The sequence below is a fragment of the Chinchilla lanigera genome, unplaced genomic scaffold (genome assembly GCF_000276665.1).
Source record: "Chinchilla lanigera isolate Chin_1 unplaced genomic scaffold, ChiLan1.0 scaffold00120, whole genome shotgun sequence".
NCBI classification, from domain to species: Eukaryota; Metazoa; Chordata; class Mammalia; order Rodentia; family Chinchillidae; genus Chinchilla; species Chinchilla lanigera.
In genome coordinates, this window is record NW_004955521.1 from 286,763 (window position 1) to 310,700 (window position 23,938).

General features: G+C 38.9%; 1 protein-coding gene across 3 annotated transcripts in view; it reads left to right on the forward strand.

Annotated features, from left to right (window-relative positions):
- Positions 1-19,009, forward strand: part of LOC102006272 (zinc finger protein 474-like) — a 52,365-nt gene extending 33,356 nt beyond the window's left edge. Inside the window, exons 1-3 of one of the 3 annotated variants that reach the window (XM_013507095.1) lie at positions 851-967; positions 16,090-16,270; positions 18,842-19,009. In XM_013507095.1, coding sequence (XP_013362549.1) covers positions 16,096-16,270; positions 18,842-18,993 — 327 coding nt within the window. In that variant the 5' untranslated portion in view covers positions 851-967; positions 16,090-16,095 and the 3' untranslated portion in view covers positions 18,994-19,009. The other 2 variants (XM_013507096.1, XM_005409288.1) reach the window with 2 other exon arrangements.
- The last annotated feature ends 4,929 nt before the right edge of the window (positions 19,010-23,938 follow it).

Consider the following 23,938-nt stretch of genomic DNA (forward strand, 5'->3'; position numbering starts at 1 on the left):
CAGCATAGAAAACTGGGAGGTTCACCATATAGGAATTTAAAAGCATCTATTTGATTTAGACATATGGGTTTGTTGTTAACCTTGGAAAGAACGCATTCAGGGTAACTATAGAGGCTGCAGAGTGCTGCTGACAAAGAGGCCATGTTTTGAGTAGTTGGCTTTGAAGACCTAGAAGCTGAGGGTAGGCTGGAAATAGAGACTTGGGTCAAGAGCAGTATCTTTAAACAATGGAAGCATGCAGACTACATTTGAACAATTAGGATAATGATCCAGTGGAGAGGAGGCAGCTAAAGAAGCAGGAGAGGTGAGCAGGGAAAGCGAGTAGCCTTGAGCAGAAACTGGCACAGGATATGGGGTCAGCAGTGTGGACAGAGGACCTTTGATCGGAGCAGTGCTTCTTCATTTTGGGGGGATATTGAGTGCAGACAAAGGAACACTAGTAGTGAGTAGTGGGAAGGTGGAGGAGCCGTGATACCCTAGTTTGTTCTTGTATTTTTTCAGTGGAATATTAGGCAAGCTTATGAAGCCTACCAGATAAGAAAGAAAGTATAAATGGAGAGAAAAGGGCTAACTTTAAGAGCTTTCTTTGTCCTTTGTGTCTTCATGCCTTCTGGTATGGTGAGTTCTAAAAATGAAAACCAAGGCTTCTAGAACTATTTGCCTTGGGCTTGTAACACTAAACCCAAGAGTGACTCGGAATGCTTTGGGGGTTGTAGATAAAATATTCAGTGGGATCCCCCCGGAGTTTCTCACCATTTTTGCCATCCTCAGTGGCCCTAGTTCACCTGCTCAGCTATGATGATGTCATGAAAACCAGCCTCAACCTCACAATTGCCCGTTTGTGATGCTGGCACCTGGACAACTAATGTGCCATTTCTTCATCTTTGCTTGGGGTTCACCATGCCTGAATATCAGGGCAGCATTCTAGGACCCTGTGGCTCTCAGGTGCACAAGGCACAGCATTAAGGTAACAACAGCAGTTCTTTTCTACACTGTTGGTTCTCAAGCCAACCCAGGGAAACCTGTGTGTATCACTGCATGTGTGGAATATGTGAGTATTGGGGAGGGGGAATTATAAATTTTAGAGCAGCAGCATCAACAGTAAAACTGGTGTACAGCTCCTTCATAAAAATATTGGAAAGGTAATGCTTACCTGTACAAATTACAAGCTAACAATTATTTTTAAAAGTTCAGCCTCAACTTATAATTATAAATCAAGTATTGATTTGTGAGAAACTGTGATAATACTGGTACTTCTCCCAAATCTCACAAGCCAAAGCAAGAATAAGAAGTTTTTACCCTGTAGCTCCCACAGGTGGCCTTGTGCTTCTTTTTTTTTTTTTTTTTTTTTTGGTTTTTCTCCCGTACCGGGAACTGAACTCACGACCTTGCCAGGCAGGCGCTTTTGCCGCTGAGCTAAATCCCCAGCCCCTGGCCTTGTGCTTCTTTACAAAGAAAAATACTAACTGTAACTTCCAAGAAAACAGGATCCCATTTTATAAACATTATGCAGGCCTAAAGTTGACAAAACCTGCAACAGGGTCATGTTTTTAAAAAGTTAATCTAGCCTGACTGATTTTATATGTCTTCATAGACCTGCTTTTTCTACCTCCTATCTCCCTGCTTCCAGCACCAAACATGTACCTACATTTCCTAGTGACAGATGCTTAGTAAATCTTTACATAAGGATCAAATGGATATGTGGTTCTTAGCAGTCCAAATTCCAATGCCAGCAACTAAAATATCTCCCAGAATTCTTGGAACTCTGCCTAAGGCAACATGATGCACCCCAGAAAGGGTCCTTATTGAAACAGAGATGATTAGTCTGTGAACAGAAATATTACTGTCCAGTATGAGGACAAGTTCTCCCTTCTAAATAGTCAAAGAGAATTGAGTTTACTTATAACTTATCTCTTGTTTCCCTTTATGATATATGATGCTTCTGCTCCTTCTGTCCTTGGTCTGTTTCTATCCTTTACCTCTATCAGGTTGTCTTACATCTAAAGAAATGCCCTACAGACTGAAGAAGAGCCTGATCTGAGAACTCAGTAGCATTCCTAACATTCCTGCTCTGTGCCACATCTCATCTTTAGCGTCTTTAAGATGCACATGTGCTCCATGCTACCTTTAAGTAGGGAAAGTGAGACATAAAATAATCAAAAGCACCAACTTAAAGATTCTGGAAAATGAAAATAAGAAGTAGAGAGGTAGAATAGTGATGTATCAGGTCAATAACCCTGAGAGGTAAAAAAAAAAAAAAAAACCAAAACTACTTTGTAAAGGTTATGATTCTTTTGGGCCTATGCAAGGTGACAGCATTTTTTTTTTTTTTTTGTCAAAAACTCCCATTTGGCATTGCCCCTGAGCTCAGGACAATTTAGCATGTAAACTTAGACAAAGAATATAATATAAATTCAGGCCAGACACAGCCTATGCTTTCTTGGTCTGTCTATGAACACTGGACAAACAGAGAGGCTGCCCCAGTTTACAGGTTTTCCTGTCTTTTCCCGTTGTCCTCTGTCACTGCATTTTACTTCATGACCTAGTGAAAGCCAGGCCTGTTGCCCAACTGATGAGCGCAGGAACCAAACATCAGAAGACCCTGACCACTTTCTTTAGGGTAACCTTACCAGCAAGAATTTGACAAGAAATTTAATCAACCGATGTCCTCTAACATATAAGGAAAATAAAAAAGTTTTATTTCAACTGTGGAGAAAAGAAAGGAACAAAAGAAGAAAACTCCAGCTAAGAAATTATATTCCTCTCAGAAGCATAGACTCAAATTTAGAATCAGTCCTTTGACCTACATTTCCCATCCTTGTATCTCAGGATAAATAAATCAAATGTCAAAAATATATTCAAATGTCAATGGCTTTTTAAAGTCAGGTATATGAATATATTTTAATATTGACAGTTTTTTTTCACATGAATAGACAAGTCTTATTGCTAAAAGGAGCAAAACAAAACTCTAAATCATAAGTAACAGAGTCTCTTATAGCTGGCCAGTAGACAGGCTCGATTGGAAAATTCCTTTATGTGGTATCCAGTGATTTCCAAAAACAATTTAATTTCAAACAATGATCCTTCCAGATGTGACATTTGGTAGAACTGTTTGAAAACACCAGAAGTAAATGTGAAATGCCAGTGGTTTCTAGACTATCAAATTCTACAATTGTTGAAGTTTGAGATTGAACTATTTGGAATGATTCCTATTATTAAAATGCTATTTATATTTTGTCTGCTTGTGTAGAACAAGCCTAAGGGAATGGAAACTTCGTTGTACACATTCAGTCTCAGTCAAGTTGATAGAAATTGTATTTTAATGGACACAGGCAAAATTATAACTTGGGAAATGAGTCTCACATTCTATTTATTTCCTCTGAGCACACTCTGCCCCCTCCACTTCTTCATATTGTTAGCAGGGGTTGAAAGAATCTGATAAATTCCTTTGTTGAAAAATGTCTCTTATGAAAAAAATAAATGTTTTAGGAAACTGAGGGAGCAGAAATAAAAGTTTTCCTAGTTTCTCTCAGTGATTCCACCAATGACAGGGTCAGCGAACATGTAAGGCAGAGCATGCTACTCCACTGACCACTGGTGACCACATTCCTCTGTGTTTATGGAAGCAGCCAGAACCAGACACATTTGGAGTCAGATAACAGATGCACAACAGAACCACATACCTGCGAACAAGTTCCTGAACTTCCCCAAGCCTCAGTTCCCCTGCCTCAGGATGGTGCCTGGCAAAGGGTCCCTTGCTGCCCACTCCATGGAGGTGGTGGGGTGACAGCAGGGTCAGAGAACCACTGTCAGGAGTAAAACTAACCTGTTGTGCCTCAGTGTCCTGGTGTGTAAAATGTGAGTGTTCAGTTCTGCCTAGAAGATTCTTATGAGAATAAATGTTATAAGACACACAAAGTGTATAGTACATGGCCTACTACTTAGTAGTAAATTCTAAGTAACTGTTACCAATCAGACATTTTTCAGTATTGCTGTACACACATATATTTATAAAAGAGGTTTTGCTATTTCCCCTTTGCGGGGCCGGGGAGAATGCTCCTCATTCCTCCCATCCTTCCTTTCCACATTCCATGATAGGTCCTGTTCATGCAGCACAGACATCTTAATTATTTGGACTAATGGAAGGGATAAGGAGTGTGGAAAATCTAGAAGTTTAAAGTCCAAGATCCTTACGTTTAACTGTGTCATGCGGAAAGAGAAACCCTGCATAAAACAGCTACAAAATCACATAATTTCCTCAGACTGTAGAAAGATGTACCCTGTTTTTGACAGCCTGAGATCCAGCTGAGAGTGAAGATAAACCCCCCCAGAAAGTGAATGATTTGATGGTTACCCGAGGTTACTGTGTCACATGGTTTTGGAAATCAATCTTATCTCTCAGTGTAGGAGCTCCTATTCCCTAAGATATGTCTCAAGCTCCTTGCCAAGTTCTGTTATGAAGACAATCATGCTTAAATTCAGCCAGAACAGGCAATCTTCACTGTGGTATTTCTGCTCTACAATACTTCCCCTCCTACCTGGGTAGTTTGGTTTTTTTAATTCCACTGTTGGAGATTCAATTGTTTGAATTAAAGCACTGACTCCACAGGAGACCGTAGGTAAAATGCAAAGATTTCCTAGAGATAATAAACCCTTTTAAGCCACTGACCCACTAAAACAATAGCTTACGTCTTAGAAATGAAATATAAGGCTAACATATTTTATGGGGACACTGAGGGCTTTGGAAAATAGGCTGCTTTGATTTACAAATACCTTCAGAGGCAGAGCAGGCTGCATGAAGAGTGAGAGGGAGAAGCAGAGCCTGTGGTGTTTTGTCACTTAAAGTGACTGGGCTGGCCAAATAAACAAGCCTGTTGGCTGACATAGCTATTGGTCCACCAGTTCACAGTCTGAGATCTAGAGTATGGAGCTAAGGGGAAGCAGTGCTTCAGAGCAGCAAGGGTGAGATGCTGCTGAAGGGATCATAGTTGTATGACTGGTGTGTTAGGACTGAGGTCACACATGCTTCATGCTGAGTGTGGGTCACTCCTGGCTGTCAACCACCAGGTGGGTCATCTGTGGCCAACTTCAGAACATGAGACTATTTCTAGGGTCAGGCACCTGGGAACCAAATCTTCTAAGAATTTTAAAGGTCCACAAAAAGTTCAGCATCCTGGAAATCTTCCTCTCCTGGAAACTAGTTCTCAGACTAATCCATCAGAGTTCAAACATGTCAGTTCACACAGAAGTCAGGAAAGCTCTCCTTCACTCACCTTCCCACCTTCACTTTCCCCACTTTTGGACTAATTACACTGGGATTAGGCTCTCTGTGTTCCAAATAGGGATCTATCAACTTGATATTTCTCCAGAGACAAAATGTAAAAAGTACTTCCCAAATACAAGTCGTGAGTTGAATATGGTCATTCCCACTTTCAGAGTTAGTTCTGGGTTTTATACGTAGCACAGAGTCAGGTGCATAGCCCATGAAGAGAACATACCTCCTGGGCAACAGCACCTGGGCTGTAACTCAATCACCTACTGAGAGACAGCCCTGCAGATGTGCATCCATGGAGTGCATGTCTCACCTGGATCAGTGTCAGCTGTGTTTGCAGCAGATGCCTCTGCTTTGTTTCTGTTCACAGTGTAACTGCACTACCACATTTAGAATTTCATTGTTTTTTTACTTCTGTGAAATTTAATAAAACCTAATTAATTTAATAGAAATTTAATAAAACCCAGATATTCATACACTAACTGTGTTGATAACCTAGTCCTCCTCCTTTTCAGAGATGAATCCTACTTTAACATACATGGCCAGTTTTAGGGTCAATAGTGAAATGGAGTAAGGATTTTCTTTTATCTGTTTTCCTTTCCTTTCCTTTCTTTTCCTTTCTTTTCCTTTCCTTTCTTTTCCTTTTCTTCCTTTCTTCCTTTCTTCCTTTCTTCCTTTCCTTTCCTTTCCTTTCTTTTCCTTTTCTTCCTTTCTTCCTTTCTTCCTTTCTTCCTTTCTTCCTTTCTTTCTTTCTTCCTTTCTTCCTTTCCTTTCCTTTCCTTTCCTTTCCTTTCCTTTCCTTTCCTTTCCTTTCCTTTCCTTTCCTTTCCTTTCCTTCTTTTTTGTCTTTTTGAGACAGGGTCTTCCTATGCAGTTCAGGCTGGCCTTGCACTCATTATGTAGCCCAGGCTGACCTTGAACTTGCAGCTATCCTCCTGCCTCAGTCTCCCAAGTCCTGGGATTACAGGTGTGCACCACCACACCAGGCCAGGATTTTCATTTCTATCTCTACCATAGTCACCTGATCTTTAAAAAAATTTTAATTGTACAAGTTGTGACTTGCATCATTACAGATTAATGATTATAATAATATATTGAAAAATGTCTGAAAGTAGGAGTGTCTTCTAATTTGCTGAAAGCTGTGATTCAGGCTGGGCAGGAGCTGTTTCCTTGTAAGTAGCTCTTCTACCTCTCAGTTCCGAGTCCCTTGGACCCTTAGGCTCATATATGGCCTCAAATAAACACATGGACTATAAGTTTTGATGCAAGGGTGTTGTGATGCAGCCTCCAAAAAAAAACCATTAAACTTCCTCTATTAAAAATATTTTCAAGTAACATACAGAGAGAATGTTACTGAGGGGAGGAAGGTGTTTCATTTGTATGCATGTTTAGTGATGAAAAGAATATCTGCTACATTTCGATACAATTGCTTCAGCACAGCCCCACTCAAATGGTCTCACCAAAAGGGACAGGTCAGAGGATTCAACAGCAGCAGACTACAGTACTTCTGTGCAGTGCATGAGGGGTTTCCTTTACCCCTGTAGCAGATGGACAGTTGTTCTTGTGGCTTGCTAGAGAGAAAGTTCTCATCTCTCTGTCTCTCTGTCTCTGTCTCTGTCTCTGTCTCTCTCTCTCCCCTGAGATGATAATTGTGGAATGCATTGAAGACCAGGCAAAATCAAGAAAAATGTTAAAGGAACATTTTGAGGAAAGGGGGGAATCTTTTAGTATCCCTAAAATTAACTGAAGATAGTGACTGACTTTGTATATTTTTATGCTCACACACGTGTACCTTGAAGTTCCTCACACTGGAAGATGAAAAACCAGTCAGTTTCCAACAGAGGGGGCTCCTACATATGAACACAGAGGGAGAGCCTTATTGTTATGTTACTCATCTCTGCCTACAAGGCTGAGGTCCTGACACTCTAGAATTGGACTTTTCTTGCTGAAAGTTTATGTGAATGAAATTTGTGCTCTTTCTCTGGCAAAAAAACAAATAACATCCTGAAAAAATTAATAAAATTTTTTCTAATTTTCTCTAGGTCTTTTCCTTTTTACAGAGAGAAAGGTCCCATGTAACAAACCCTATGTAATGGGAGCTCCATAAAACCATAAATTTATTTTCTGTTTGGTGATTACATTGAGGTGCTGAGAGTGTGATGTACCCAGAAAAGGCATGGAAGCCCCATGATACCCAAATAACTTTCCCCGTGTCCTCCTTCATCCACACTTGGCCATGCATCCATCAATAGCTGAGCAGATATTTGACAGATGGAACTAGAGTGAAAGGCTTATATTCCAAGGGAGCTGCATTAGCCAGATTAAGGCGAATAGGTCCCATTAGCCTTAGGTCCCATTGCATAGGGTTATTTTGTTGAACTGAAGAACTTCTTGGGAGACAAATTACAAAGTTTAGAATCTGTAAGATATAAAATATTCCCTAATTCCTAGCAAAAGTACTCCAAAACACATGAATTTTGAAATTTGTCTTGATGGTGTAATGCTGTCTTTGACCCGAATGCTCTGCATGAGCACACCAATACAAAAATATTTCACTAAACTCTGCATCAGTGTCTTATAATCAGCTTTCTGAGAAGTAATTTACAACAATAAACTGCATTCTGATTCAGTGAGCTTTGGTACATCTGTGACATCATCACCACAATCAAGATACAGAATATTTTCATCGTCCTTCAAAATTCTTTATAGTGCTTCATCCCACCTTTCAACTCCAGCTTCCAGAAAACTGATTTGATCTTGACTGCAATGGACTGATTTTATATAAATGGAATCCTGCCACACATATGTTTTGTATTTGGCTCTTTTCGGCATGATGATTTTGAGTCTCACCTATGTTGGTACAACTAGCAGTAATTTCTGTTGTTGTTGATTCTGTGTTGAATGGCTGTGTGACACTTTACTGACCCATCACGGATGTTCTCATTGGCTTCAGCACTTTTAACTTGAGACTGTTGCAAACTCTAATGCAGCAGAATCAGTCTACATTTTTCCAGTGTGGGACTGACAAGGTGCTTTTGTATATGGAAATTATAAATTTTCCCATCTAGGTCATTCTTTAAATTAATTCTGCATCAAAGTCCACATTCTTGAATTTAGATCTTAACCCAGTTCCCAAACACACTTCCTTATGTTCTCTGGTTGCCCTCACAACAAAACAATGCCTGAATCTGGCTAATGCAGCTCCCTTGGAATATAAACCTTTCACTCTAGTTCCATCTGTCAAATATCTGCTCAGCTATTGATGGATGCATGGCCAAGGTGTGGATGAAGGAGGACACGGGGAAAGTTATTTGGGTATCATGGGGCTTCCATGCCTTTTCTGGGTACATCACACTCTCAGCACCTCAATGTAATCACCAAACAGAAAATAAATTTATGGTTTTATGGAGCTCCCATTACATAGGGTTTATTGATTTAATCATTGACCATTAGTGATGGACCCAATCCCTAGCCCCTCTCCCCTCCTCAGTTTAGGAGATGGGCTAAAAGTTTCAACCCTCTGATCATGTCTTGCTCTTTCTGACAACAGGCTAACATCCTGAACATGTCTAAGGACCCCAGCCACCAGTCACCACACTAGCATACAAAAGACCCCCCACCAGGACCTTCCAAGGGTCTCACAAGGTCTTGTGTGAGGAACACAGGACTAAGACCAAAAATGAACAAACAAACAAATAAACAAACAAAAAATCTAAAACCTCTATTGTGGAGCTGTTCATCAGAAATTGAGGCTAGAGACCAAATATACACTTATTATATCTGAACATTATACTATTATATCTGTCTATGCAAAACTATATTTGTTCCTAATATTAATTGTAATTACAAATTCATTATGATATCTAACTGTGTTATACATGTAACCTTTTGATTATCCCTTACTAGTTACTTAATTTTCAGAAAGCAATTTGAGTTTACCTTTAGAACTGATTTCAACTTCCTAGTTTCTACTTCAGTTTTGAATCTGTGGTTTATAATCTTTATCACTTCATCATCCTTATAAAATGACACAAGAACAAACTAAAAATTGAAGACCTCATATTTTAATTTTCCACTGCTGTAATTGAGTGACATAACAGGCAGGGAATTCAGTATTAACTTGTTTGCCCCTTTCCTTTCCCTGCCCATTTTGATAATTATTTTTATTTGCCAAGGTATATGCTTTTTATATTCCTTTTCTAACTTCAATTTCTATAATCATGTTGCCTTGAATGTTTAGATGAATTAATTGCCATTTTATCACATCTTATATTCTTTAGAGCTTTTCATTAATTGATGTTTTTGAAAGGCAAACACAACTAGGATGACTATATATTTACTGACTAAACAGACAGTTTAGAAAGTGAAAGAAGGAGCTATTATGACTTCGACAAGATAACATGTATGATAAAGACTGTTCTAGGCAGATCAAGACCGGGGCTCGCCCTAAGCCAAGGTAGTGTATTTCCTAAGATCTTGCATGCGTCAGCTCGGTACTTGCAGAGACTGAAGTACCGCAATAATGCCGAGTGGTCCTCAAGCGCAGAGTCATCTGTTTGGAGAAATGTGGTAGCTCTGGCAAGAGGCTCACTTTCTGGAGCTGAGGGTGAGATTTAGGGAGACTACCAATCAGTGCAAAGCATATCCATAATGTATATGGTCGTTTTCAGGGGAAATGACCGTTATACTAGATTTTCAAAGGGGCTTATCATCCCATAAACATTATTTACTGTGTTGGTTACCTTTCTCTCATTGCTGAGACAAAACACCCCACACCCAAAATTAAGGAAGGAAAGGTTCATTTAGATTACAGTCCATGGATGTTTCAGTCCATAATCAGCTGGCTGTAAGGTAGGGTGGCATGGCGCAGAGGCAACACTTCAACGCAGCACAAGACAGCAAAAGCAGCACGAGCAAAAAGCGGGATGAGTCTATGTGTGGAAAAACCTCTTTTCCCTCCTTATATTGTATATCAGCTATCCACCTACACCCACACCAGCTGGGCGCCCCCTCTTCCACAAGCTGAGGATGTTCACAAAGTAAGGACCCTGGCCCCCTGCTGAATCACATTAAAGTTTAAAGTTGAACTTTTAAACTCAAGTTGACACAATGAACAACATTCCAGAGGTAAGGGCATGTCCTTTCACCCCAGGATGTAGAACTGCTGAGTTACTTGGTTAAGCTTCTAGACTCCTCAAGTTGACACAATGTATCAACCATAACACTTATTTCTATTTCATAAATATTTACAAAATGCTGTATACTTGGATCATGGTTTCTTAAATCCTATGGAAATAACATGGTCACAGTTATATTTTATAAGTTCACTTAGTGCTTATCGTGGTGTTAACATATTAACAAATGTGAAGTCTCTCTGATCTTTTGTAAGACTGCTAGTAAAGACTTCCATTTTAGGTTTCAGGAGCTCTTTCATTAAGGTTCCTGAAATAACAGTAGTGTTAGTCAATGGGATTAGCTGCAGCTTTCCCATTTGGTCAACAGCCATTCTTACTTCTTTGAGCTTTCTTAGCTGTCAAGCTGTGCCTTTTACCCTGGTCTCCTTTTAGGCTGAGCTATTAGGGGATCATTAAGGGACACTGGAAGCTCTTTGAAGTAGGTATCCTTCTCTAGGTTTTCTGAAACAACATCTGTTCCTCTTGAAGCAATACTTCTCTTAAAGTTCTCCATGAAATTCTTTTTTTATTTTTGTCCTTATTCTTTCTTTGTTTTTATGGTGGTGTTTTAGCTATTTACTTTAAACTATAAAAATGAATTGGTGGATAGCAGGTCACCCACACTGCAGGAGAAAAGTTGTAAAATGCATAGCTCACCGTATATTATTTAGGCTCAGACTAAACTACGGAGTGTGAGGTGTTCCCGGCAAAGAAAAGATATTAACAAAAATAAAAAGATCCTGCATGGAAAATACTATAATTCCAGTAGTGACCAGTAACATTATTAAAAACATGAAAAGTTAGCAGATTCAAGTTAAATGAACTACACACTTCTGAAAGCTTTCCTAAAATGGTCAGATGCCTCTGTCAATATCCAGCCTGAACTGAATTAATCCAGAACTGAAAGGGCAAAAACAAACTTGGGATAAACCCAGACTTGCGTGTGCAGAGAAATTTCTTTCCACTCTTCCATAAAACTTCTCATACTGGAGACAGTGCTAATGCAAATTCAGTGATTTTTTTAAAAAGTCTACTCTGATATTAAAAGCGAATGCCACAATACTGTCTGAAAAGGCAAAAGGAGAAGTGTTACCCTAACTCTGTGCTCCGCAGAAACTTGTAGCTGTGGACTTCCTCTCCACTTTCTTTTGGTTGCACTTCCTGGAGCTGGCTGGCAGGGCAAGCTCCACACGGACGCATCCCTGTCCTCACATAGCTGCTGCGGGCAGCTCTCCGCAGCCCCAGCCTGTGCCCCCGTCACTGAAAGCACACTGCTTGCACCTTAGCTGAGAGGGAGCTCCTGCTGGTTCTCCCAGGATAGGGTTTTCTCTTTCCGGGCAACATCTCCATCTCTCCATATCCACGTCTGTCTAGAAACACTGAAGACAGAACCTAAATAGTAAAACCTTGGCAGTGAAAGTAGTGGCTGTGACCAGAAGCTGAGATTGCTTAGCTTTCCCAGGCCGTTACACACCAGCAATTGTACAATTAATGAGAGTCAGATAGGTCATCTTATCTCTCTCTGTTCAGATCATGGGGATGCATCTTTCTCATCCTCTAAGCTTATTATTCTTTTTTCTGCATGCCTAAAGTTGCTTATTCTTCCCTAGAGCACAGCTTAGAAGTCAGATTTCAAAACCTAAGACTATGGAAGAGGTTGCAGGTTCAACTGAAGTTCAGCCACAAATATAGAGGACAGGGAGCTTTGGAAAATGTAATGTGAAGTGTCTTAGCCTTTTATGTTATTACTTTCCCACATCCTCTTGAGTTGTTCTATGTGTGTCTTCTGGCCTTTGTGTCTGCCTATTTTCTTCTAACTTTCCCTTCCAAAGGAAACCTCCTAACAATTTGACATGAATGTCTTCCTTTATGACCCATGCCATTTATTTTGCTTATGTGCTTGGTTAAATACTGAATTCGGCTCATACTTTCCATAAGAATTTTAATAAATTCACTTCTCAAAGTTAAAAAAGAATAACTTTTCATTCTTCAACTGAAAAACCTGCTTTTAATTAACCTTTCAAGTAAATAAACATGCATAAAATAGCAGGGAGCTTTTGGGTAACTTGAAAATTATTGTTTGTGCTTTATATTTTCTCATAGGTCTTGAATTCGCCAAATATTTTTAAAATCATTTTTCAGGTGTTATAGCCTACTACATGGCTTTTTTAAAAAGTATAAACAATTACTCATGAATCTACATAGTCTATTGGCATAATTTAGTATAAAATATTCTACTTCAAATAATATGCTCTGAAAAATCTTGGATCATTCAAGGAGGGACTATAATTTCCATTTTTATTTGGTCTGTCTGTAATAATTGTGGCCTTATACACTTTTTTCATTCTGGTAGGCAGAAATAATAAGTGTGTTTCCTTCTGATTTTGATCTTGTTCTGTGCTTTTCTTATTTTAGGAACAATTCCCAACAGTCATAGTTAAGAGCAGACCAATTCTAAAACACACACATTTTACCATCTTTTATTCCCCCAAAGGAGACCATACCATCAACTTAATTTGTTTGTTTTCCTGCCTCCTGGTGCTGTTAAAGAACATATTGAGAAAAAGTTACTTAACACCACTTAAATTTCTTGCAGCCCTACCTAGACAGGTCCTTGCCATTAATTGTCATTTTTCCTTAATTGAATCACTATCACATTCCCACAATGCTTAGTGCCATCATTTTTCACTATTGGTTCCAAGAATCTAAATCTTTTCATTCTTGGAAGATCTTTTTGTCTCATACTCAGAAGCCTGAGTTCGTCTGTGTGAACTCCATCAGTTTCTCACTCCTCCACAACCACCTTTTTCTAAGTCCTTCTTTTTCTCTGTCTTCCCTTTCCCCAGAGGTTCTGCTCCAGTTTCACTGTTGATAGCCTCGTACTGCCTCCTCCGAGACCTTTCTCTACAGACTGTCTTGGTTGAGCTGGGGCCCACATTCTCTCACCCTGTGCCAAAGATATTCTATGCTATGAAAAATACAACAAATCTTTATTCAACTCTTATGTCTCAAGTTTCATTTTTGAAAGCATTCCTTTTCCCTTGACCTGATTTTTAACTCCTAACACTTTAGTTTTTACCATTATCACCACTCTATTGGACCTAAACTCTCAAAAGTCACTGATGTGTAATCTGCTGTTAATTAAATCTAAGGTCCTCTTTTTAAATCACCTATTACTTTTTGTATCATTTAAGAGTGGATGGAAACATCTTTCTGGAAACCAGACAGAAATGTTTCCAGAATTCTGAATGGAATCTTTTCTCTCTGTACTATTTCTTTAACTGCAAATTTGAACCCATTCTCTGTTTTCTGCCTGCAATTCCCCTTGTCCAATACCCTTCTTATAGATATTCTGCCAGGGATTTTCTCATATGTTCTCTATATACTCTCCTCCTCTGGAATTTTCATGTTTTATACATATTTTTCTGTGAATCATTCTAAGGTCTATTAATCCTAAACTACAGGCTTATATTTCCTGTTGTGGCTGGATGTATTCACATTAAATTCTACTAGTATGTCAAACTCTGCAGATCCAGAACAGAGTCTATTTTTCTCCCTCTCCAATTTGCCATTCCTGGTTTCCCTTTCTATAAATGACATCATTTATGACAGCTTCCCTGTCACCAGAATAAAATATTGGCATCTTCTTAGACTTGTGATTTCTTTAGTCCCATAGCCAGGAATGTTTGGACTCTTGTGTATATGCTTAGCGTGCTACCTCTATACCACCAGATTAATGTTCTTAAAGCATAATTATAGTCTAATGATAGTATCCTGTCATTTACAAAATAAAATCTAGATCTTACCATGGTATTTACGGCTGTTTACAACATGATTTCAGCTTACCTGTCTGATGCTAGTTCCTGATGCTACACTGAACACCAGGCTAGTAGAATTATTTCCTGTTCTCTGTACTCACTGTATGAGTCCTGGTCCTGGGGTTATATTCATTTTGTTTCTTTAGTCTTTAATATATTTCTCCATTCTCCTCACTCCTTTTGGCCTAAATTACACCCATTCTTCAAATGTTGTATTTTTAGAGCTTTTTCTGATCTTCACAACTGGAGGAAACCTTTCAAACATCTAAATTTCAATTACATTTTATTAACATAGCCACACTCACTCTCTTTTGTGTAGTATTTACGTGGAATATTTTCCCATTCTTTTACTTGTAACCATCATCATATTTACAAAATTGTTTCTTGTGAATCACTCACCAATAGGGCTTGCCTTTTTTTTTTATCTAGCCTGGGAATCTGTGTCTTTTAATTGTATTTGTTAGTCCATTTATATTTACTCTAATTATTGATATGTTTGAAGTTAAGTTTGTCACTTTGGTGTTTAATTCTAGTCTCCATTACCACCACCCCTCCCTTTTTTGACTCTTTGTTTCTCGTTTCCTATCCTTCCTTGAAGCATGCTTAATGCATACATATATTTCATTGTTCACTTCTATATGTTATTTCTGCTCTTGTCTGGTACTCAGCACAAGGCCTAATTCTCCAACTGTACTCTCAGCTTTACACAGGTTTGTGCTCTTGAATTGGTGGAGCTTTCTCTCAATGTCTCTGCCTCTCCTAATATTAGATTTGCTACCTTTTGTTACTAGATGTGTGGCCTGGCGGGGGTGGAGAGCACACACATCCATGCCTATACTTGGGACTGCTCTCTGATACTCATGACATATAAGTGCTATCTGATACTCACGTAAAACTTGTAGTGTGGAGGGTTTTTTCTTGGTTCTGCAGATCCATCCTCAAACTTTGGTGAGTCTTTAGTTCACCAATTTCTTGCACAACTTTGAGTCTCCATTGGGCTTACAAATTAAGATTCGATAAGAATCTTGTACCTTTCTATCTCCAAGACAGGAGGAAGAAATTCTTTATAGCACTTTATCCTTAGTTCACCTTAGATTAGGTTCCCCCAGAAGCAGGAAAACTAAGAGAAGGATTCGGGTTCAAGTAGTTTATTTGAGAAATGGTCAAGGAAGTTCCAGTAAAAGAATGAGAGGGAGGGAAATGGAAAGGAAGGGTGTCAATATAGTATAATAAACAACTATGGTACCATCTCACTGGGAGCTTCTGGGAGATTGCATGGAATCAGCCTTGGTGGAAAAGCTGGGCATTTATTTATTCACCGGTTTATCCTTACCCATGATGCATTTTCTGTCCTCCCAGTAGTGGTGCCTGCTCCAGATCAAGAGGGCAGAAAAACACAGCTGTTTGACATGAGAGGATATGGGCAGGCCTAAAAACTATTTTAAACTCTCCCATGGCAGTTTTATTTTTCAGACATATAATATACTAGATCCTATACTTTTGAGAATTCCTATGTGGCTTATCTTTGTATTATAACAGTATTGTAACTCAGATACAAAATAGAAAACAATATTTACTAAATGAGAAAATACATTTTATATAGTATCAATATGAAGAATTCTGGCTGCTTCTTCATTTCCTTCTAAGTTCCCATCTACTCAAATAAAATAGTTTGATCTCTTCATTGCCAAGAAGGATAAATTCAGCAGAAAGGTTGAAGTTTATTAGCATCATATTGATTTTCTAGCAAGCTGGAATGTCCCATAATTTAAAAATACAATATCCAAATCAAAGCCTTACTTAACGGATATTTTGTTATTGGCAGTCAACAATGATAAGACGTCCACCGACAGTTGTTTGTTACATCTGTGGTCGTGAATATGGAACAAAGTCCATTAGCATCCATGAGCCGCAATGCCTAAAAAAGTGGCATAATGAAAACAACTTGTTGCCTAAAGAACTAAGGAGACCAGAACCTAAAAAACCAGAAGTCAGGACCATTACTGGTAAGTTCCTAAAGAAAAGATTTGAGTACACTAGGGGAAACTTTTCTTTCTAAATTGTATAAACTTTGATAGCGGTATTACTTTACTTGTTCAAACAACTAAAATCATCAGCATCCACTGCATTGGCTCTAGCTAAACAATTCTGGAATGCCCATGCAGAACGTTGCTTTCAGACACTGAGACATAAAGACACACTAGGTCCTGGCAACACTGTGTACAGGAAGGACTCACTGGAATTTACTGTATTTTGCCCAAATTACTTTTATGTATTACCAGGCATAATTCTTAAAAAACAAAGCTTATAAAGGCTTTGAGAACATCCATTGTGTTGTTTCAAGTAAGAATACATCTTGATATTCATACAGCAGGGGCACCAAACTCAAATGCTTGCTGAGTTCATTAGTCAGGTTGTAAAATCAAGTAAATTGGTCCATATGTGCAAAAGGGGGAAGCTGGGGACCAAGGTGAGCTGCAGAGGACCAGTTCCCTCTAAAGGAAACATCAGCTGATGTTATTAGATTTACCCCAGTGTGGCCATATCTTTCAATAATACAAAAGAAACTGGAAATCTAGACTTCTATTTGAAATGCCCAGATTTAACTTTTTCCTTTGTGATGGTGCTGTGGACTGAACCCAGTGCTGCACATGTGCTAGGTGTGTGCTCTACCCCTGAGGCACACACCCCAGCCCCAAGATTCAAAGAACGTTTACAGTTAAACTCTTGTAAGGCACGGTGTGGACCAAGTGACACTGGAGTGACACTGCCACATTGGACTTTATCACAGAGCCTTGCTCTCACGTGGAGTGCAAAAGCAGAACATTTTTGCCAGGCAGGCTCAGGTTTACTTGTCATATTTCTACCACTGGGAGTCAGTTAGCATCAACTAGTCCAAAGCACTTTTGTTAAAGATGTGAGCCAAGGAGCATTTATAACAACCAACCAAAGGAAAACTACACTGTCCATTAAGTTCTAGATCCCTTTAGAACCCAACTATTCTCAGGCCTTGTATACAAGTGGGAAAAGAATTTAAGCTAAAAAAACCCATCATTTGCCTACAAAGGGATTGTTTACTTCCTTGAAATTCCCTTCCCAGCAATTCCCTCTCGTCAATAATGTTTCTTTCTGCTTCAGTCATTACCATGCTCTTGGCTTTGGCCTCTGTTATCACCAAGTAAGTGAGAGGACTGACTGAGCTGAAAGGCATGGTGGGTTCATTATCTTGTTGGTAATTATAGGTAGAAAAGAGGAGATCCTATAACTGCAGGGAAATCCCCTCTGGGTCCCATGCTGCTTTTTACCTCTGCAGGGGCCTTTTATCTACAGGTCAGTGGTACTTACATTACCATTCCCCTTCTGTAGATCTGAGTCACAGCATTCAGAAGCCGTTGCTCAGATCCAAAATCAAAGCCCTGTGCAAAAACACATAGCAATGCAATGAATCGCCCTCCAGTGAGTTAGTGACTGCTCTAGTATTTTTGTTTGTATTAAAACTCATATGAGTAATGAGAAAGTCAGGGTTATTCTCTTCTGAACAGAGTTTTCAGGGCATTTTAAACACATGATCATAACCTGTGAGAAAGTGTAATTTGCTTTATCTAAAGGAGAAATACTAGGTCTTTTGGGCGCTTAAATTCTCATGGGGTAAAAAAGGAAAATTAAGAGCCAGTATGTCAAGAATCCAAGGTTTGTAATCGTTGTATGAACCATTATATAGAAGATATATGAGATTTGACTAAATTTTAATGATGTGTAATACATGTTATTCCAATGATAAATCTAAGTATTACATTTCTGAGTGCCTGGCTACATTTTGGGGGCCTATACTGGGTGAGTCTAAGACATAATCAACTTACTGTACTAAAGTTATTGTGTTTAAATAAGGCTTATTAAACTACATCCTACACTGTTTCTCTAAAATGGAGTCATGTGCCTTTTTCCCTTGTGCTCTGCCAGTGAAGATCATGCATTTCTCAGCTGTCTGTTTTGTTTTCTTAAGGGTACTTCTTTCCATCAGAACTATTTTGTTTTCCTTCTTCACTATTATTACTTAAAGAATCTCCAAGCTTATGGTCTTAAAGAGATGATAAATTTTTAGGAAATAATTCATCTTAAACTCACTCTCAACTGTCAATTCTGGCCTCTGAACACATTCCACTGAAGAATGATGGAAGAGGAAAATACATATAAGTGTTCTCTAACCATGTAAGCTTATATTTAGAGTCAACTGAAAGAAAGCCAAGAGTTCTAGTTGCAAGATAATAATGTATAAGCAAAGATGTTAATAATTAGTAAAGAATGCAGATCACAACCCATAATACACTGTCTTCCCCTTTTTAAGATCCAAAGAGTAAAACACTTTTGGTTGACAACTAATTTGACTTGTTAGCAGCATCATTTAATTTATTTTGTAAAAAGCATATGATTATTTAAAATGCCTCTCGTAGGTATTTCCTGAAAATATTTTCCATAAACTGTAGAAGATGGTTTTTCAAAAAGAAACTAATCCAGTTTTCCTCTTCTTCTTCTGCTTTTTTTTTGGTTCCTTTTTTTCTTTTTCGCTAACTTTCCAGCCAAAGGGTTCTATGATCTCAATTCCTTAAATGAAGCTGCTTGGACAAGTGCCCAGAACCAGTTGGTTCCCTGCAGTGTTTGTGGGCGGACCTTCCTGCCAGACAGACTGATTGTTCACCAGCGATCTTGCAAACCAAAAGCTGCCAAGTAAAGCCTTTTTCTCTTCACTGGAGTGTTGCGTGAATTAATTCCTTTGAAAGGGGCTAGGATATAGTGAGAAGGAGATAAGGGAGATGAGGAGAGGAAAGAAGGAAAAATAGAACTGAGTGTTGGTTTGTGGGGGGCAGCTCGATGCTTCTGTGGTGAGTGTTTGCCCACCACTGCATAACAAGCAGCTGCATGTGCTTGGCACATTCATCAGGCAGAATTACAAGCAGATTGCTTCTTATCAGAGCTGGAATTTTTATCTAAAGAAAATTTCTGAGCCAATAGTTTCCAGTTTTCTTCCACTCTATTTTCCTGAACAAGATTTTGCACCTCACAGTTAAGACTATTTTTTGGTGAACCTTGAGGCAACTCCTTAGTCCCAGGAAGTCCCATACTTTCTGATCAAGGACATATTTACATTGAGCTACTGATTGAGAAATTTCTTTCTCTGTAAGATCATTCAATGGGAAAGACATTTTATGAAAGGGCTGAGTACTTAAAGTACTAGAACCATATCTGATGCATACTCCCTTTATAACAACAAGAAATTCTACAGAGGGAGACTTTTTAGACAGTGCTAGCTTCGTGTGTCAGGACACAGCTGCAACACAATGCATCAAAGTGGGTGGAGGTCAGCTCCTCCCTACAGGAGAAGTCTAGCAACACATCTTTATGCCCTCATAGGGTTTTATAGGTGTTTCATTGTTTACGCCCAAAACCTGCCAGGAAATTTTGTGCCTCCCCACTCAAGGCCTATTAACAGTAATTGGGTCATGAAAGTGCTCTGTATTTCAGAATCTTTGAATGTGTATTTAGCTAAGTGGGCCTCTCCTGGGAAGAAGGCAGGGCCAAGGACGTGCTCTGCCCAGAAAATTCTACCCCCTCAGGCAATGTGGCTTTACCTGGACTCCTAGCAGTCTTGCCTGAGATCTTTGTTCAATTTATGGCTGAATCCCAGAATCATCTGGATCCATGGGTTTCTATAAGCCTCACATCAGGACCTTACACGACATAATGAACTCTAATTTATACAGGCAAATTCATTCAATTTACCATTTTGATACATCTAATTATTATACAGGACTAGATTAGTATAATTGTACTAATCATTCTGTTTTTCCTGCCTGCTCCAAAGGAAGCAAGAGATGAACTTTTAAAAAATTCAGTGGATACTCTCTGTATTCATCAGCTTTCAGTCACTGTGACAAAATACTTGGCATAAATAAATTTAAAGAGCCAGAGAGGAAAGACAAAATATTGTCCCTGATATTGTTCCGTCTGTTCCCTTCAGCTCAGCCTGCCTCCTGTTTCAGTCACCTCCAAATAGTGCCATCAGATTACTAATTCATCAGCTGATTCATTCACTTGGTGAAGTTAGAGCTCATACAACCCAATTTAGTAAATTGCGAACATTTAGTAAATGGCGGGACATTTTAGTAAAAGGCAAAAGATTTATACAATCTAAAGAGAAACCAGATTATGAGGTGGGGGACATTTTAGATTCAAACCAGAACACCCTTAAATAAGAATCTTGTGAAAGACATGGCATTGAGTGACTTATAAATGAAGGCTTAGCTTTTTGTTTTTTACCTGTTAATCAAAATGTTGAAAGCTTCTTACTACATTGAATGCACTATCAGTCAGGCACTGTGCCAAGAGCTTCATGTATATCAGGCTCTATATAGCTTACATCAGCCCTACAGGTAGATACCATTATCCTTAGTTTACAGCTCTGGAAACTGATATCTAGACTAGGCAACTCACCTCATGCTGAGCTTGAGTTAAAGGATAAATAGGTAGGCAAACTCAGGATGGCTGGACTGCTAAGGCAATAGTTACAGCTGTTGTTATTTATACCCGATGCCATCAGCATTAAGAATGGCCTACCAATATTAATTATTTAACAAAAGTCAAACATCTTGCACAAGAATTAGTCTAGTAACTAACTTAAATGGGAATCTTAGCATGTGTACAGTTCTAATGATAGTCTGAGTTGTCTTAGACTGAGATAAAAACAAAAATTTGAACTGCACTGTTAGGGGTTTCCAAAAGATACTTTTTGCTGTGCCGGTGTTCCAGAAAATAAAAATGTCAAGGGAGATAAAGCAAAAATTCTGGCCCCAATTTTGAACTGAGTTGCCACTCAGCATCATAAAAAGTTCTACGGACATGACAAAGCAAAAACAATGATGTATTTATCTGTATGAATTAAGCCTGTGAGTGTGGGAAAAAATCTTAGCCAGTTTTTCCTCAGACAAAGAACTAATATCTAGAACATGTAGAAAATTGAAAAAAAAAGAAAATCGGCTCCTCCAAATTCAAAGACCCAATCCAAAAATAAGCATCTGAGATGAACACACACTTCTCAGATGAAGAAATACAAATGGCAAATAAATACATGAAAAAATGTTCAACATCACTAATCATTCAAGAGATGCAAATTAAAACAACACTGAGATTCCATCTCATCCCAGAAAGAGTGAAAATCATCAAGAAATCAATTGATAAATGCTGGAGGGGCTGTGGAGGAAAAAAAGCCCTTCTCCACTGTTCATGGGAGTGTAGACTGGTGCAACCACTGTGGAAATCAGTTCCTCAAAAAACTAAGACTAGAGGTTTTATCCAGCTATTCCCTACCTTGGTGTCTTCCCAAAAGAATTAAAAGCATTACACCACAGCAATACATGCATGCACACTGTTTATAGCAGCAGTTTGTAAGAGCTAAATCTTGGAAACAACCCAAATGCCCATCAACTGATGAATAGATAAAAAAGATGTGTTTTTTTTTATAAAATGGGGTATTACTCAACCATAAAGAAGGATAAACTTGAGTCATTTATAGCTAAATGGATGCAGCTTGAGACCATACACATAAGTGAAATAAATTGGATATGTATGTATAAATATTGCATTGTGTCTCTGGTATGAAAAAGTGAAAGTATAAATAAGAACCACAATGTATAGTAGATATTGTGAAATAGAAAGTAATTGTTCAAAAGGAAAGAAGAACTGGAGGGACGGAAGGGAAAAGAAAAAATGGAGGAAAAGGCAAAATAAAAACAAAGCTTTGTAAATAAGGTGGGGAAGAGGGGTTGAAGAGAGGGAGGGGAATGGGAAAAAAAAGAAACTAAATTATAACATGAACAGGTACAAATTCCCTATGATGAATGTGATCGATCATTGTGCATATCTAAATTATATCAATAAACTTAATTTTAAAAAGGACTTAAGCCTGTGAAATTTGTAACGCGGAAGAGCACAGGTTTCTCTAGGAATCACTACTTCCAAGAAGAGCTGTGAGCCAGCCTGGGCTACATTAAGGTTCTGACTATGGGGTTCCATTATGTCTCCACCTCTGCTGGTCTACGAATGTTCTATAGAATTAAATTGGAGTAAGCTCAATGGAATGGCATCAATCCAAGACTAATGGCTCATTATCAAGGCAAATCAAAATCTCACCACCAATAGGAAAGAGCTCACATGCTCTCTGCCAACAACCCTCCACTCAGTGAGTTCACACTCATGCAGACCTTTGTAATTCTCAAAAGAAAATAATCTTTTAAACAATGGCACCTCCATGCACTATGAATTTGAGCCTTGAAATAGATACTCTTAGATGATGAAGAGCAGACTGTGTATGAAGGTACTTGGCATTCAGCACTAACCCAGGCAGCCGCTAGTGTGGTTTGTAATGTTATTACAGGCATCAATAACAATGCGATTTCCTCTCCACCCTGCTACCTAGTGCTGCACAAACTTTAATTGAATTCTCCTCTAGCTAAGGTTATGGGAATACTTCCAAGATAACTTGATGTTCATTTGCATGTTGAATTCACATCAGAGTTTTGGGCCCCATCCTACCAAAAGGGTAGTAAATAGGCACGTCTTGGTAAGGGATGTGGGGAGAGAGACTCTCCTATAATGTGTATGTATATAAACACTTCCAATCTATTTTGTACAGCAGGCAGCCTCATTCTAGTATTTTAATAACAAGTGCTTCCAAATGGACTTCCAAGGATGACTTCTTGTAGCACTGCTTGGGTTTGGGGAACACTGGTCTGAGTCCCTTTAACGAAGAAGAAGATACCATTGACAGAGACATGGTAAGGAAGAAAGAAATACCAGATACTCAGTAAGTCCTCTATGCCCCTGAAAACAACCTTTGGTCTTTCTGCAGTTTTCTGCTTCTGATACTAGCACCATTTCTTTTTTACATTCCTGTCTAAAACCAACTTGTATGGCTTGAATCCCATCCCACATCAGGGCAGGAAGCTCAGCCCTTTCCTTCCCCAATCCTGTGAGGTCCCTTCCCTCCTCTGGCAATGGCCCACCTTCCCTTATCACTGTGATTTGCATACTGAGTCACTGTCTGGCCCATACAGATGGCTGTGCCTATTTCTGCTGGCCTTGCCTGATCCCTGTGGCAAGAGATGAAAAATGAGCTTTTCCTGCACTTGGAAGAAACAGCACAAGTGAAAAGCAGTCGTTTCCAGCAGAAGCTAAATTGGGTGGTGTAGAGGGAATACACACCAGGGAAAACTGCCAAATTACCATGGTACACCTTCACTCTGAGTTCTTTTAAAACTGGGTCACAAAGAATATTCACCCAACAGATACACTCAAAGAGAAAAGTATAATAAAGCTTCACATTTCCCACATTCAAATAAACTTAGTTCCTAACACCCCACTAAAGTTGAATTTTAACAATTTACATTGCAGATATTATTCTTTTGGGTTGGGGGAAGATGAAGACTTCGAGGAGAGGTGCTGGGATCCAAGAGCCTGTGTCTCCTGTGATAATGCCATTCAGCTTTACACATGGAAACACAAGATTAAGCTATCATGGATATAAATTTAAATGCAAGTGTCCTAAAATAAGAAATGGTCTAAGTGTCATGATGCCACGTCCTATCATTGATTCACACTGATCAAGGTCAAGGTGTTTCAGA